Below are 18127 nucleotides of genomic sequence, written 5' to 3' on the forward strand. Positions count from 1 at the left end.
TGTTGTTGTTTGAGTCATCAGTCCATAGACTGGTTTGATGCAGCTTTCCATGCCACCCTATCCTGTGCTAACCTTTTCATTTCTATGTAACTATTGCATCCTACATCTGCTCTAATCTGCTTGTCATATTGATACCTTGGTCTACCCCTACCGTTCTTACCACCTACACTTCCTTCAAAAACAAACTGAACAAGTCCTGGGTGTCTTAAGATGTGTCCTATCATTCTATCTCTTCTTCTCGTCAAATTTAGCCAAATCGATCTCCTCTCACCAATTTGATTCAGTATCTCTTCATTCGTGATTCGATCTATCCATCTCACCTTCAGCATTCTTCTGTAACACCACATTTCAAAAGCTTCTATTCTCTTTCTTTCTGAGCTAGTTATTGTCCATGTTTCACTTCCATACAATGCCACACTCCACGCGAAAGTCTTCAAAAACATCTTTCTAATTCCGATATTAATGTTTGAAGTGAGCAAATTTCTTTTCTTGAGAAAGCTCTTCCTTGCTTGTGCTAGTCTGCATTTTATGTCCTCTTTACTTCTGCCATCGTTAGTTATTTTACTACCCAAGTAACAACATTCATCTACTTCCTTTAAAACTTCATTTCCTAATCTAATATTTCCTGCATCACCTGCCTTCGTTCGACTGCACTCCATTACTTTTGTTTTGGACTTATTTATTTTCATCTTATACTCCTTACTCAAGACTTCATCCATACCATTCAGCAACTTCTCGAGATCTTCTGCAGTCTCAGATAAAATAAAAATATCATCGGCAAATCTCAAGGTTTTGATTTTCTCTCCTTGGAATGTGATTCCCTTTCCAAATTTCTCTTTGATTTCCTTTACTGCCTGTTCTGTGTAAACATTGAAAAGGAGAGGGGACAAACTGCAGCCTTGCCTCACTCCTTTCTGAATTGCTGCTTCTTTTTCAAAGCCCTCGATTCTTATCACTGCAGACTGATTTTTATACAGATTGTAGATAATTCTTCGTTCTCGGTATCTGATCCCTATCATCTTCAGAATCATAAATAGCTTGGTCCAGTCAACATTATCGAATGCCTTTTCTAGATCTACGAATGCCATGTACGTGGGCTTGTCCTTCTTGATTCGATCCTCTAAGATCAGACGTAAAGTCAGGATTGCTTCACGTGTTCCTACATTTCTTCGGAACTAATGGTGCGGTAGTTTTCACACCTGTCAGCACCGGCTTTCTTGGGAATAGGTATAACAACATTCTTCCGAAAATCGGATGGGACTTCTCCTGTCTCATACATCTTGCACACTAAATGAAATATCCTTGCCATGCTGATTTCTCCTAAGGCAGTCAGTAATTCAGAGGGAATGTCATCAATTCCAGGTGCCTTGTTCCTATTGAGGTCACTCACAGCTCTGTCAAACTCTGACCTCAAAATCGGGTCTCCCATTTCATCAGCATCAACAGCCTCTTCATGTTCCAGAACCAAATTATCTATATCTTTACCTTCATACAACTGTTGGATATGCTCCTGCCATCTTTCTGCTTTGTCTTCTTTCCCTAGAAGTGGCTTTCCATCTGAGCTGTTAATATTCATACACCTAGATTTCCTTTCTCCAAAGGTTTCCTTGATTTTCCTGTATGCAGCATCTACCTTTCCCAGGACCATACAGTCTTCGACATCCTTGCACTTCTCCTTCAGCCATTCTTCCTTAGCTACCTTGCACTTCCTATCCACTTCATTTTTTAATCACCTGTATTCTTTTCTGCCCTCTTCATTTCTAGCATTCTTGTATTTTCATCGTTCATCAATCAGGTCTAGTATCTCCTGAGTTATCCACTGATTCTTAGTTGATCTTTTCTTCCTTCCTAACATTTCTTCAGCAGCCCTACTGACTTCATTTTTCATGACTCTCTACTCTTCCTCTATAGTGTTTCCTTCAGCCTTAGTCCTTGTGCAACATGTTCCTTGAAACAATCCCTCACACTCTTTTCTTTCAACTTGTCTAGATCCCATCTTTTTGCATTCTTTCCTTTCTTCAATTTCTTCAACTTCAGATGGCATTTCATGACCAACAAGTTGTGGTCAGAGTCCACGTCTGCTCCTGGGAAAGTTTTGGAATCCAACACCTGGTTTCTGAATCTCTGCCTAATCATAATGAAGTCTATTTGATACCTTCCAGTGTCTCCAGGTCTCGTCCACGTATACAGCCGTCATTTGTGGTGTTTGAACCAAGCATTGGCAAGGACTAAATTATGATCAGTGCAGAATTCAACCAGCCGACTTCCTCTTTCGTTCCTTTGTCCGAATCCAAATTCTCCTACTGTACTACCTTCTCTTCCTTGGCCTACCACTGCATTCCAGTCTCCCATCACAGTTAGATTCTCATCACCTTTTACATATTGTATTAAATCTTCTATCTCCTCATATATTATTATTATTATTATTATTATTATTATTATTAACAGTGATATATTTACATGTTGATTCATTTAGAATCTAATCAGCTGGTTCATTACTCACTATCACCTGTCCCTGTGCCAGTATACTATTCAGGTTTGTTTGTATACATGCCATAAGGAACAGATTCTATTTCCATCACCTCAATCTATCTTGTTCCTCTTCAAAATCACAGTCAGTCATTATTACCAGACAATGATGCAAGAAAATTGTCCACTTTTCCAGTCTATGACACAACTTTGTTGACTTTAGCTTCCTTTTATCTCCTCCTATTCTTATATTCACTGCCACTAACTCACATTCTACCATCACTCATTGTGCTTTAAAATTTACAGCTACAACTTAAAACATAACATCAGAATGATTTGCACAATAAGAAAAATATAAATTTTCCACCCTGATGGTGATTATTTAATTATTTACTTTGCACAATATCTATATGAAAACTGATATACACAATAAATAAATTGAATAAAACAATTAAAATAAGAATGGCAATACAGTACATTCATACACACTGATCAGTTCAGAACATTATGATCACCTACCTAATAGCCGGCATGTCCACCTTTGGCACGGATAACATTGGCGATGTGTCTTGGCATTGAAGCAGTGAGGCCTTGGTAGGTTGCTGGAGGGAGTTGACATCACATCTGCACACACAAGTCGCCTAATTCCCGCAAATTCTGGGGAGGGGGGTGATGAGCTCTGACGCCACGTTCAATCACATTCCAGATGTGTTCAACTGGGTTAAGATTTGGTGAGTTGGGGGCCAGCACATTAATTGCAACTTGCCACTGTGTTCCTCAAACCACTCCATCACACTCCTGACCTTGTGACATGGCGCATTATCTTGTTGAAAATGCGACTGCCGTTGGGAAACATGATCGCCATGAAGGGGTGTACGGGGTCTGTAACCAGTGTACGATACTTCTCGGCTGTCATCGTGCCTTGTACGAGCTCCACTGGACCCATGGATGCCCATGTAAATGTTCCCCAAAGCATAACTGAGCCGCCGCCAGCTTGTTTCTGTCCCGCAGTATAGGTGTCAAGGAGTTGTTCCCCTGGAAGACGATGGATTTGCACCCTCCCATCGGCATGATGCCACTGCGTCAATGTCCAGTGATGATAGCCACATGCCCATTTGAGTCATAGTTGCTGATGTCGTGCTGTTAACGTTGGCACATGCATGGGTAGTTTGGGTGTGGAGGTTCATCCTTAGGAGTGTTTGGTGCACTCTGTGTTCAGACACACTTGTACTCTGCTCAGCATTAAAGTCTGATGTTAGTTCCACCACAGTTCGCCGCCTGTCCTGTTTTACCAGTCTGCCCAGCCAACGACGTCCGACATCTGCAATGAGGGGTGGCCGCTCAACCCCTCGACGTTTGAACATGGTTTCACCTTGGTTTTGCCACTTGTTGAAGACACTCACCACAGCACTCTTCGAACACTCGACAAGTTGTGCAGTTTTCGAAATGGTCGTGCCGAGCCTCCAGGCCATCACAATCTGCCTTCAGTCAAACTCAGATAGACTGTGTGCCTTCCCCATTCTACACACGGACAGCACACTCACTGATACTACATTCACCATGCGTGTGTCTGACTAGCAGTCATTCCTCGTGAGGTGACGCTGCTATTGCCTGGAGGGGTTTATATCGATAGTAGGTAGGTGGTCATAATGTTCTGGTTGATCAGTGTAAAAACAAATTATAAGAGCACTATAAACTGTTGGTACATCTTAACTGCCACAAATATATCCAGAAAATGAGCTACTGTTGTAATAATTAGTACTGTAGAAAATGCTCGGATTAAGCACGGAGCGGACGGAGTGGCCACTACAGGGCCTCCACAAATCTCCTTAAACAAAGGAAGTGAGAAAAAGGAACTGAGACAGAAAAACAGAAAGAAAGAAAGAAAGAAGAAAGAAAGAAAGAAAGGAAGGAAGGGAAAAGTAGTTGTAGAGAGTACAATAGTAACTGGAAGATAAAATAATATAGTACATTAAAATCAACAACTCAAAAAATACAAAAATTGGAACCCAGAAGGATAACATACATTTGAACTGTCTAGGATTTGCTCTTCTGGCCAATGATATTCAGGAAACAAAACAATTAAAAAATCTTTACCAGGAAACAGCTCAAAATGTTGGTTTGAAAATTTCATTTGAAAGAACAGAAATTATGCTAACTCAACTTCAGCTTGCAAACAAAATTAAGCTGGAAGACCAAGAAACAAAAATTGTAAAAAAAAATTAAATATTTAGGTGAAATAATCACATACAACCTGAATGAGAAACCAGCATGGCAAAATAGAATAGATAAACTGGTTACAGCACAGCATGTTACCAAGAATACATATAATAAAAAGTGTCTCTCAATAGCAACCAAATTGAAACCCTACAAAGTCACCCAGCCACAAATTATATATGCACGTGAAATATTATTCAAAACAACAAACACAGTTGCAATAGATAGAGTACTCAAGTTAGAAAGCAGAATAGTGAGACCCTGTTTAAATAAAAATTATCAAGTAAACGGAGTCTGGAGACTAGCTTCCAATGAGACAGTTTATAAAGAAATGGAACCCCTGACTAGCACAATGAAAAAGAAATGAATATCATTCTTAGGGCATCTAATACGGTCACCAGAAAATAGAATCAGTAGAAAAATAATAGAAAAGTTATGGAAGAGTAAGAGTAAGAATAAAATTAGATGGATCACAGAGCTTACGAAGATATAAGAGAGTCGCATATTACAATAGAAGACTTAAAATACAAAACAAATACACTCAACATATTGAAAGATAAACACACTAGACTACAGACAAAAATCAACAAGCAGAGAATAGGAAGAGTGATTCCAGAAGCAGAAAGAAAATTATGATCAGAAAGGATGAAACAGTATTGGGCTGACAAAAAGAAGAAAAACCTCCATAAACATGACTAAGTTGACTAAAAAAATAAAGTAAAAAAAATAACTAACATTAAAATCAAACAACCTGCACCAAACTAGAACGAACCTTTGTGATCCACTTTAACGCTGATGGCTCTGTCCCTTAAAACTTAAATTGAGGCAAGATGGAGTACTATCGTGCTGGCATACAACAGTTAAAGACTCACGGTAAGATTGTGAACAACATATAACATAAATATATTTTCAACAGGAAATATTACAGTGAGTAAACATATGAAAACATAACTGAGTAGGAAACACAACAAATTCTGTATGAACATGTAGAAACATACTGAACTGAAATATGCACCAAATAGATTCACTCAGTAATGGATCTCTAGAGATCTTATGTCATCTATATGAAAGTGATGACCTCATATAAACATACAAAAAGTGTTAAATAAATAGGTTCAATAACTTGCATTGAGAACCAACCCATTTTTGTACTTCAAAATGTCATAAATATACAAATTTTTCAGGAAATGATCATTCAACGTTCTACAGTTTGGCATACTGGCAGTAAAGCTCAGACTGCACAAACACCGAACATGCAAATTGTCTGCATCTGCACACTCTCTGGCAACACCTCCTCCCCTCTCAATCCACCAGTGACAGACTTACTCAAACTTGATCGACGTGTCACGTAGTTGGCGGGGCGAGTAGCAGTGTAGTGGTATTTGTTGTTTTTGATCATTGATTCCAACAGAATTAAATGAGCTTAAACAAACAGGAAGTTCATTTCAACTTTTAGGAATAGGCAGATTTTCTGTTAAAACAGTAAACTCTGTCATCATGTAACACCCAGCACATGGAGATCGACATCCAGTCCAAAGAATTCAACAAAGCAGGGCCCAAAAACCGAAGTTATTGGCGGAGCGTGAATGTCAATTGAAAGCGGCTCCAGAAAAGGTTTCTAAAATAACCACCTTTTTTTTTTGCAAAGCCAAAGGATAACACCCTCTCTGAAAACCCAGGGATGTCAAGAATTAATAACGAGTCTGACAATACTGGATACTACGAACTGATGCCAACACAAGAAGAAACGTTCAGCACCGGCATTACAGTATGTTGACAGCATTAAGGGGATGTGTAAGTGACTTTATGAACACATAAACAAAATGTTTTAGTGCCCTTTTAAATAATAATTATTAGATGTTGACGTTGCTCTTCAAATTAAACCAACCGTGTACTCTGGAGAATCTTATTTACTGCATAAGTATTACTTTTATAATAAATTTCATGTACATTCAAATAAACATCTGAAGATGACAGAAGTTCATGCATCAATAATGCATTATAATATATTTGTACAAAATAAGACTCTCCATGAAGAAAAAAAAAAAGAAGTGAGACTTGTTTAAGAAATAAATTAATCATCTAGAAATAGCAGAATTCTACATGGGATTTATACATCACCATAAACATAAGCAGCGAAGCATAGATTTTCTAAATAACAGTCAATCAATGCCCGTCTGTAAAAGCAAAGAACCTCTGTTATAGAAAGTTTAAAAGATTCTTTGCTTGATTTGCCCATTACAGAAAAGTAAGAGGGTGCTACCACAAAAATGTCCACCTCTGTAACATAATGCTTAGCACTATTAGCAGTCACCCTCGGTGGCCCTGGTTCAATTCTTGGTACTGCCAGAAATTTAAGAATGGCAGGAGGACTGGTATGAGGTTAAAATGGCACATGCAGCTCACCTCCATTGGAAGTGTGCCTGAAAAGAACTGCACCACCTCAGGATGAGGACACAAGTTTACTTTGCTTTACCACAAAATTGCAGGATGAAACATGGTACTGTTCAGCTCAGGATGATGAAGGTTTTGTGGCCAATTATTTGCCTATTAAGCTGTCACGAAAAAGTAAGTAAGAAGCTTGAACTGCATCCTTACTACGATAAATAATTTTAAGAAAATCAGGAAAAGAAAACCACACAAGTGTTTCTGGTTATTTCATTCAAAAATGTAACAGTTATTTTGAATGGAAGAATGCAAACAAAGAGACTGTTTCTTGTTGGTGGCTTTGCTTTTCACCAGCCAAAGGCTGTAAGCTGTTTGGATTACAAAACTGGTCATTGTTTAAAGATGGCTTTTGCAACTGGAGTCACGCACACATGAGAATCAACAAGCATGAGTTGAGCAAGCATCACATTAAGTGCTTAGCTGATTTGGTTCAAACCGAGCTCGATACCTGCAGTCGCTTAAGTGCAGCCAGTATCCAGTGTTCGAACCCCACTGCCGGCAGCCCTGAAGATGGTTTTCCATGGTTTCCTATTTTCACACCAGGCAAATGCTGGGGCTGTACCTTAATTAAGGCCATGGCCGCTTTCTTCCAACTCCTAGCTCTTCCCTGTCCCATCATCGCCATAAGACCTATCCGTGTCGGTGCGACGTAAAGCAACTAGCAAAAAGATTTTGTTCAAAGAGGGGCTGCGTTGGGTGGAGCGGACAGTGATCTATTGCAAAAGGAAAAGTTGTTGACTGAATATTGAACACATTGTGCATGTCATACTTCTTATCACAACGTGGCCTGGCTTTCTGGGATAATGATAAAAAATTCAGCTGTCCTCATAACAACTGGAAATGGTTTCAAAATATGGACATTTTTTGGCCAAGCATATCAAAGAACGTGGCAACCAACACAGAGACCATGTTAATTACCTATCATTCTACAATTTGTGAGGAGCTCATTGCTGCTATGGGAAGACTACTTCTGAAAATAATTTGTGATTCTGTATGTTATCCAAATATTACTCCATGACTGTTGCTTTTGCCATGGACAGAGGACACAATGATCAACTGGCGGTAGTAATTCATTATATGGAAGATGGTGCTCTGAAAGAAAGATTTTTGATGAATTGTGGGCATACCAGAAAAGATATAGCTACCTCCTTTCTACCTTTTAAAGGAACATAATATCCCTTGTCTACACCACCTCTTCTAGTTCCGTACACCTCTCAAAAATATCAAGTTGCTTATTATTTTAGAGATGAACCTTACACCTAGAATTTCATGTTTCTCATTCTTTTTTCACAGCTTAAATATCCTACTTTTACCAGTATGAATACTCCCCCTCCTATCGAATCCATCCTGTCTCTACAATAAACATTCCAGTTCTGGGAGAAAACCTCTGCATCATTAACCCTCTTGGAGCCAGGAGCCGATCTGGTCGGCCGCTCACCATCAGCTGGAAGAGGCCAGAGCCCCGCCTTCACTCTACTACTGTAAAGAGCCAGGCCGTTTTTAGTGGAAATACATGTATTTTAACATTCGCGTATATCTACCGGTGCATGGCAAATACAGGCAAGAAATTTTTTACACGTCGACTACATAAAATAAACAACTGATCCAGAGTGATATGAAGAATAGAAAATTATTATTGTTGATATTATGGTTGTTGACATCGTCTATTTTTAGGAAGAGAAAAACATTTTCACACTTTCTCTCCCAATATCTACTTTGAAAATATCACCTACGATGCAAAGGAATATACGTGATAATGTAGAATTTATTTCTAAATATATTTCTATAAAATAATTATGTTGAACAGGAAAAATAAAAATAAAAAAATAAAAATTCAAACGTATGCCACTAATAAAAATAAGACAATTTTCCACACCGACAAAATTCATGTACATATCGATGTATGGCAAATACTGAAAAGAAATTTTATATGTGCGGACTAGATTGTATAAAAATTGTTCTGAGCTATTAAAAAGTAAAAAATAATGGTTGAGATTATAGTTTTATTTTAACGGAAAATCCTTTTTCTCGTTATCGGTTCCAGTATCCATTTTTAAAAGCATTTTACAATACAATTCAATATGCATAATTAAAACATCTATGGCACTAAAGCCCTGATGGTCCTTGGTCTACCAAGTGACTGCTGCCCAGCCCGGAGACCTGCAGTTTACGAGGTGACGGATGGTCAGTGAGATGAATTCTTTCATTCATTATTCTTGGTTTTCTAGACCAAGGTAGCTCTCTCAGCCTGAGATATCTCTTCAATTGTAATCACTTAGGGTCACTTAGTTTGTTAATAATGTTATTTGCTTTACGTCCCACTAACTACTTTTACGGTCTTCGGAGACGCTGAGGTGCCGGAATTTAGTCCCGCAGGAGTTCTTTTACGTGCCAGTAAATCTACCGACACGAGGCTGTCGTATTTGAGCACCTTCAAATACCACCGGACTGAGCCAGGATCGAACCTGCCAAGTTGGGGTTAGAAGGCCAGCGTCTTAACCGTCTGAGCCACTCAGCCCGGCCACTTAGTTTGAGTGGACCTCGAACCAACACTCAGACCCTGGTAAAAATTGTTCACCTGTCCGGGAATTGAACCCATGACTTCTGGGTGAGAGGCAGGCACACTACACTTGATCTGCGGGGACCGGATTTACGTAATAATAGAGAATTTATTTCTGAACAGAATTATAATAATTACTCTGAATGAGAAAAGTAAAAAACAATCAAAGTGTAAATTCAAATTTATCATGTCACTAGTAAAAAGAAGGAAAATGACAAAATAAATGTACTCACCGAAAATTGTTAAGAAGAAGACACATCACCAGCTATATAATGTTGTTCAAAGTTTGAGACCACTGTTGAAGCACTTAAGGGTATTTACACTAACACTAATCACTTATCACTAACACTAATCACTTATCACGCCTCTTCTTTAGCTTTGGTGATCCCGGGGGCATGTCTGGTATAATTTCCTCACTAGTCCGTGAACTAAATTCACTATCGCTATCCAACAAATCATCCGCATTAACTTTGCATTGTTCCAAATAATGCATTAATTTATCGTTATCAATACCTGCTGAAAATATATCACGTGAACCACTTACTTGCCACTCACTGCAAGGAGCAATCTCGTACTGACCGGTTAGTGGTATTTCTAAACACAGGAAACAACTCTCGTGAAAGCTAGAACATCCTCTTAGAAATTCCAAAGCAAGGTCAGGCACACAATAACTTGTAGCCCCTTTACTATAGGTTATCACAAAAGTATGCACGTCACTGTAGGTTGTCACAAAATTATACATATCATAGAATTTTAAGCCGGCCGATGTAATCGGCTCTGGCAACTTCCGACTGGATATTTAAAGGCCGACCTGATCGTCTCTGGCAATTTAAAGGGCGGGTGCTTGCAGTACCGCCTGGCTCCAAGAGAGTTAATATCACTTTTAGCCACGATGCAACTCCTATCACAATATCTGGTAAATTTGTACTTACGAACCCTTTGCGGTCAGTGGTAATTCATGGCCGTAGGCAGCAAAAAAATTGAAAAATTAAAGAATTTTGGAAAATTTACTAAAACCATGAAAATATATACCCAAATTAACCACATACCTCCTTTAAGAGTGGAAACTCATCTCTGAAGTGGTCTGAAAGGAAAGTATATATTGTTTCATAATATTTTCACAGGAAGAATGGCACAAGGGACACTCCATGATATGATCTGACAATGGTTAACTTTAAGTATATATTAGTCTTCTGTATGTCTACCAGTTAGTCTCATTTTCCGATACGGGGTTGGGGTAAGGTGAGATGAATTTATATGGCACGTTTCTATGCCTTTCCCAACATCATCCTCAGTTAATTAATGATGGTAAATGAAATTGGGGTGGAAGGAATTGGCTGCCTATGAATAGGAACTGTCCCAGCATTTTCCTGAAAGTGAAAATGGGAAATATATATCTATTAAATTACTCAACCCTTTGTGAACAGCAATGTGTTATGGCCGAGGGCAAAGGGTGAATTCCGGAAAATGTAATTTGATGTAAATACTGCCAAGACTATCCTAAATTATGCAATCATGTATAAAAACAACATATATTTTGGGTTTTGCCTAATTTCAACACTGATCTATTCCAGGAACAGTTTTATTATTTTTTGAAAAATTGTTACAGCAAAAACAGCACAAGTGTTACTGAACAATTTTATGAGAATAATGCAGTTTTTGAAACTGTTATTGTAATTTTATTATTGTTTACTGACTAAATAAAATAAGAGACTAACAACAACAACAACAACGACGACGACGACGACAACAACAACAACAACAATAATCTACTGTATACACAGTTCTGAATGTTGTTATTACTGTAATAATTGTTCACTGAATAAATACCACATGAAATAGACAACACAATAAATATTATTATTTTTTTGTCTGTATGGCCAACTATATTGGTATTTCTCACATTCACTACCGCTGCCAGAAGAAATCTCAGGAAATTGACCTTCACTGTCACTAAATGACACTTTGCTGCCACTTTCATTAACTATTGACTCTATCACTACTTGTGATTAGTGTCTGAAACACTTGGGGGAGACCTCGGTGTAATTTTTCCCTTTAAGTCGGGGGTGTTGCTTTCTTCTTCTTTTTACTTCCCTGAAAACAAGTTTAATTCATAATTATCTCAAAAATCTCATCATTAAAAAAAAGATAAAAATACACTAGAGGATCAGTATCTTGATCAGTATTGTGATAGTGGAGCTCTCTGAATCAGATGCATGTTCATTATTAAACTGTTCACTACGCAGTACATACAGTAAATGTGTAACTAAAGCACAATTGCACTACCACTTTGAAACTTCACGACAGCACCTCATTTCGCAAGAGTCACAACCGATGTTTATTGTCAGGCCTTGAGACTTGAGATAGGCGCATGCGCAGCAGCCGTGCTTACTCCTCGCACCGCTTAACCCGCTTCCACGTGTCTTTTCGTCAGACGACCACAGTAGTCCTCCGCTGAATGTTATATATTGGAATAATAGTTGATGAGCCAGGATCAAAATTACTCACGTCTGTCCAGGCAGAGCTGGGTGCATGTGCGCTATCGTCTGTATGGTCACTTGTGCCGATCTTGCTTCTTGCATTCCCTACCACTACCGGAAGAAATCACTGTCACTAAATGACATTTTGCTGCCACTTTCATTAACTACTGCCTCTATCTCATTACTTATGATTAGTTTTCTTTTAACCATTTTGCCAAAAACATGGGGGGGAAAACAGAAAATGTAAACCACAATATTCTTCAATCACGCATGGTCAACGAACTCAGCTGATAACTTGTAAAGAAATGTCCATAACATAGTCATAATGCCAGCAACCAGCTTTAAAATGTTTGGAAGTACAGTTTGTGTCATCTTTTGACTATTTATGTAACTAAACTGAAGTAAAATGGAAATTGCAACACCCAGAAGGAGTGGTGCTACATTGCTGCAATTGAACATGCAGGACAAGTGTTTGGTTCTGCTTCGTTGATTACACTTTCAGGTCCCTCTGATCGCAAGTTTGGGCAACAATCAATACAGGATGTGCCCACCACGAGTTGCAATACATTGATGAATTCGTCGAGGCATGGAGTCAATAAGGCCCTGGATCGCTTCCTGAGGAATTGTGGCCCATGCTTGCTGCACTGCATGGGTCAGTTGTTCCAGAGTTGTGGGTGGCTGAGGACGGTTGGCCAGTTGTCGACCCATCATGTCCCACACATGCTCAATAGGACTGAGGTCCGGGGATCTGGTGGGCCGTTCTAAGGTTGTGATGTCGTGGAGAGCTTCTGTGGAGATGCGTGCAGTGTGAACCCGGGCATTGTCCTGTTGAAACATTCCATTAGCAATGTTCATCATCATAGGGACAACCACTGGATTGAGTACCCTATCAACATACTGTCGAGCAGTCATAGTGCCCTCAACAAGCACTAATTGTGATTTCACATTAAAGCCAATAGCTCCCCAGACCATAATGCTTGGTGTTGGTCCTGTGTGCCTCTCAACAATAAGATCTGGGCGGTCCCTCTCCCCGGTACGTCAGTGCACACGATTCCGGCGGTCACTGCGGGCAAGACAGAAGCACGATTCATCACTAAAGACGACCCTATGCCATTCATCGACCCACGTCGATCTTTCTCGACACCAGGCCAGCCTTACACATCGCTGTTGTGGGGTCAATGGAACACCTTCTGCAGGGACACGGGCACGTAAGCCAGCTGAACGCAGGCGATTACCAACTGTTTATTGTGTAACGTGGGGTGCCACAGCTGCTCGAATTTGCGCTGCTGTTGCATGGGGTTCCATCCGGGCCATCTGAATAATGCGGCGATCCTCTCTCACAGTTGTCTGTCGTGCTGGGCCTGTGCCAGGTCTACGAGTGTGGGTACCTTCATTTGACCACTGCTGCCATACACATTGTACCGTAGATGCCTGTCGGCCAACACATGCAGCGACAGTCCTTAGCGATAATCCAGCCTCACACAGCACAATTATCCGAGCCCTCTCAAGCGGCAACAGTTGTAGATAGCGTGCTCTTCTCTGTCGTCGAGGCGGAACGGGGAACACTTCATTGCACAGACTGAAAGTCAACTACGCTACACCAGAGTCCGTATACTGGAGTTGATTCCTCCGCGACCAATCATGTGGGGAGACCTGTAGCAACAATCCAATGGGTCTGAAACTTTGATCGTTTATATACCTACATGGCATCGTTCCATATCTTGAAAATCAACATAAATGACCAATGCCTTCATGGTGTTGCAATTTAAGTGTATTTGAACTCGGAGAGCTGGTAACATTTTGAAGTATTGTGCAAGTCCATATATGGGTTTCTGCCTGTGAGGATATGGACTGCATACATGGGTTTTGCCTTTCCTTTTACAATACATCTACAGTTTAACACAACATCTTTATGTCAACCTTACTTGACTTTCAGCTACTTGTGCTCTTATCACTGTTCTCTAGTCCACCCTGTTTCCCTGAATTTACCTTCCTATTACCTTTCTAAACCAACCTCCTAATTTATATGTTTCCCCCTGCAGTTAAGTGAAGGCCATCTGAGTTCACATCCCTATCTCCTACTACCCATTAGTATCTACAAATCTCACACCCAGTTCCCCACATAACCATTAGATAGTCTCATTTTCATCCTTGATCACCCTCCAGGCAGAATCCCTCCTACACAGAATTCCATTGATAACAATATCTGCTCCCTTAAACTTCTCTTGCACTGTCATAACCAGATCCCACACTTCTAAGCATCAAGAAAACAAAAATTCATGGTAAACAGCAAGCAGAAAATCTCCAACGCTATTATCACTCTGGACAAAATTACCATTGAAAGGATGTCACATTTCAAGTACCTAGAATGCTGGTCCATCCAGAAGTAGAAATCAAAACCAGAATCAGCACTGCAAGCAGGTTGTTTCTGAAATTAAACATCTTATGTGCAGCCTTGGCCTCTGATTCAAAACTCATTACGTTGTGAAGTGTTATGTACTACTGCTGCTTTACGGTGTTGAAGGACAGAAATTAAAGGCTTTGTCAACGAACCAACTGCAGACCTTTGAAATGTGGAAGATCTCATGAGTGGACCACATCATCAACAAGGAGGTACTAATATGTAATAGCTGTGGAAATTCCAATATTCCAATAATTGGTATTCTATTTGTAACATTCTTGATTAATATACTGGTGCAGGCGTTCATGGTCTTATATTCCTGAAAAGGATCAAAGCTTGTCATTCTTGATTAACTTTCTTCTTAACAGCTTACATGTTAGTATTTTTATGAGGTACTGAATCGAACATCACTCCAAGTATTTTGCTTGTGAACATCTCTGAATTTTATATATTGTATGTTAAAAAACCAGGAATATGTATATTTCAATAAAACTTTAGTTTGCTTTCAATAATGTTGCTAAATGTCTAATGTCCCTTTGGTTTTTTAAGACATGCCAGGCTGACAAAACTTTCCCTGAAAAGAGGCCATTAAGTGGCCAGAAATGTCCTGAATTGGACTCGCACTTAAGCACTTTCAACTAACTGATTATGCTGGCAGGTGATCCGGTAACCTTCAGCTTAGAAGCAAAGGTTTAACCAACTATACTATGCAGCTGGTCAACACGCTTCTAATACTAATTCATTAACTAATTTAGAAGCTGCCCACCATTGTATTAAAATAGTAAACCATTAAAAGGAAATGCAGTATTTGTTTGAAACAATTATTTCTGCACTATCTATCAATTTGATAGGCCTGCAGTCTAGGGATAGCAACCCCTGCATCTTATCCGGAGGCCTCGGGTTAGATTCCTGGCCAGATCAGGGATTTTTACCTGGATCTGAGGGTTGCTTTGAGGTCCACTCATCCTACATAGGAACAATTATTAAAGAGCTATCTGATAGTGAGATAGTGGTCCCACTCTATTAAGCCAAGAAGAACAGCCGAAAGGACTCATTGCACTGATCGCGTCTCATGTTGAAATCTGTACGCCTTCAGGGTAGTAGTAGTAGTAGTAGTAGTTGCTTGATAGGTCAAGGCCCACTTGGGCTGTAGTGCCATGGGGTTTGTTCATTTATTTATCAGTTTATCACAGTCAATGATAAACTATGCAGCTGTGGCATAGTCAAGGCAATGCATCATATTGTGGAGGAGTGTCCTAAAAGAAAATTCCCTGGCGGACTACATGGGTTACATGAAGCATCAGAGCAAGTGGCTGCATGGATTAAGTCTTGCAACATCATTACGGATGACTTTTTGTGAATATAGCTGTATATAATGTATATAATTATGTCTGTGTATTATTTGGATGTGTACAATAATAACATGAGACAATATTTCATAATTCATGTGATTTTGTATTACTCTAACAGTTGATAAGGATGGTTCATCTTGCACTGGTAGAAATTATTTTATAGGTATCATACTGTGTTACACTGATTTATAAATCTTCTTTTTATATTTTTAAAGGACCTCCAATTACAAGTACAACAGAAGAGAAAGTTCCCTTAAATGGAAGTGAGCTGACCAGCAAAGAGTTTACCATGAGAAGTCCGGCAATGTCTACCTACAACCAGCAGCTCTGGGTCATTGCTAAAGTGTCCACTGAAAACACAGATGGTGAGCTGTCATAATTTTCTTTTGGAGACTGAGGAATCATCCATACTAGTGCTATTATTTGATACAGATTAAACTGTTCACATAATATTATCATTTTATGTTTCATTTAAAGTTGAAGAGGAAGATATGTATATACGGCAACTGCTAAACTATATTATCATCATTACCTAACAAAGTTTCCAGTGACAAATCAGGTCTACTTGGAACATATGCATCTCATTTTTCTCTTATCTTCCTACCAGTTCTCTGCCATCCGTATCTCTGGTCCACACTGCTTTTTTTCTTTTTCATGTCTACATTGCATTCATTTCATCCATCTTTTTCATGGCTGTTTCTTTACAGGTACATGCATCATGTATCCATATCCTCTTATCTACCATTCTTTGTTTGCTCTTACTATAGTAGCCTTGATGTCTGTCTCTTGCTCTACTTCCTTTAGCTTTCACGTTTCTTATTTTATTTACCAGTAAATTTCAGTTTATGCTTGTATTCTACCATCATGTCATCTCTCTATTGTCCATATTTCTGATTCACATGTCAATAAAATAATGTACTATCCCAGTACATTGTACAGGAAGTTCAACATGACATTTCTCAGGAATGATTCTGCTTGTCTAGCACATTCTCTTACACTTTTTCAGGAGAAACAGAATTCTCCTCTTTCTTCAAATGTTTCCCTTCAAGTGTTATTCCACTGATTCTTTTCAATTATTGAACATAATCTCACCCTTCTTTTTATACATTTATTTGCCTTTTGTTTAGTACCATAATTTCTATTCACACTTCAGTAGGCTACATAATCAACCCAACTATCCAGTTCAAAGATGTTGACTCCCATAGGGAACCCGAAATATTTGTTCTGAATGAGTAAATTTATATACCAATACAGTTGGTAAGTTATTGGACATTATAACTTTTCCAGCTAACTCATTCCTGGTTGCCAGCATTCACCCCAGTGTGCTAAGTTGGGCTCATCAATTGGTAAATAGCACACCTACCAAGACGCATGGCTAGTGCGTGCTGTGGAGGCCACTGCGTAGGCTATTTGGAGCCACCGGCAGTGCCAATGCACTATGAGAGACTTTGTCTCATTTTCAAAAATTGATGCCTGCCTGGCCATCAGATGACAGCTAACTGGAAAACTATATTGGTATTATAAATTTACTCATTCGGAACAAATATTTCGGGTTCCCTATGGGAGTCAACATTTTTGTCATCTGATGGCCAGGCAAGCATCAAGTTATGAAAATGAGACAAAGTTTCTCATAGTGCATTGGCACTTCCGGTGGCTCCAAGTGGCCTACGCAGTAGCCTACACAGTATGCACTAGCCATGCATCTTGGTAGGTGTGCTATTTATCAACTGATGAGCCCAACTTAACACACTGGGGTGAAACGCTGGCAATCAGGAATGAGTTAGCTGGAAAATTTATAATGTCCAATAACAGACCAACTATATTGGTGTTATCCAGTTCAAGACAAATGAAAAACCTGAGGAAGTTGACCTTGAAAAAAGGTGAGTCAATGAAACCACAGTACCGGTACCTTACTACAAAGGCAAATTGCTACACAGACAAATACAGGCTTGAGTCTATAAGCATCATTGGCCTACTTGTGAACCTCTTGGAAAGATTTGGACTAAGTACTGACCTTCTCCAACCAATTGTGACAGCCATATGAAAGGGGTCAATAGTCATCTCCAGAAACTACACCTATGGACCTTAATAGCCACCTTGAAGCTACTTTGCTTTTCATTTTTCTTTCATGAAAAAAAAAAAAAAAACTTTTTGTAAAAGTATCTACATAGGTACATTAGTTATGGTATTCTTTGTCCTT

General features: G+C 39.3%; 1 protein-coding gene across 1 annotated transcript in view; it reads left to right on the forward strand.

Annotated features, from left to right (window-relative positions):
* The window catches only part of LOC136878420 (transmembrane protein 181), a 126646-nt gene that overhangs the window by 42164 nt on the left and 66355 nt on the right, over positions 1-18127 (forward strand). Inside the window, exon 4 of the mRNA XM_067152084.2 lies at positions 16143-16292. Within this exon, the coding sequence (XP_067008185.1) occupies positions 16143-16292 (150 nt within the window). The remainder of the gene's footprint in view (positions 1-16142; positions 16293-18127) is intronic.

Source organism: Anabrus simplex, chromosome 1 (assembly GCF_040414725.1).
Source record: "Anabrus simplex isolate iqAnaSimp1 chromosome 1, ASM4041472v1, whole genome shotgun sequence".
Classification (NCBI taxonomy): Eukaryota; Metazoa; Arthropoda; class Insecta; order Orthoptera; family Tettigoniidae; genus Anabrus; species Anabrus simplex.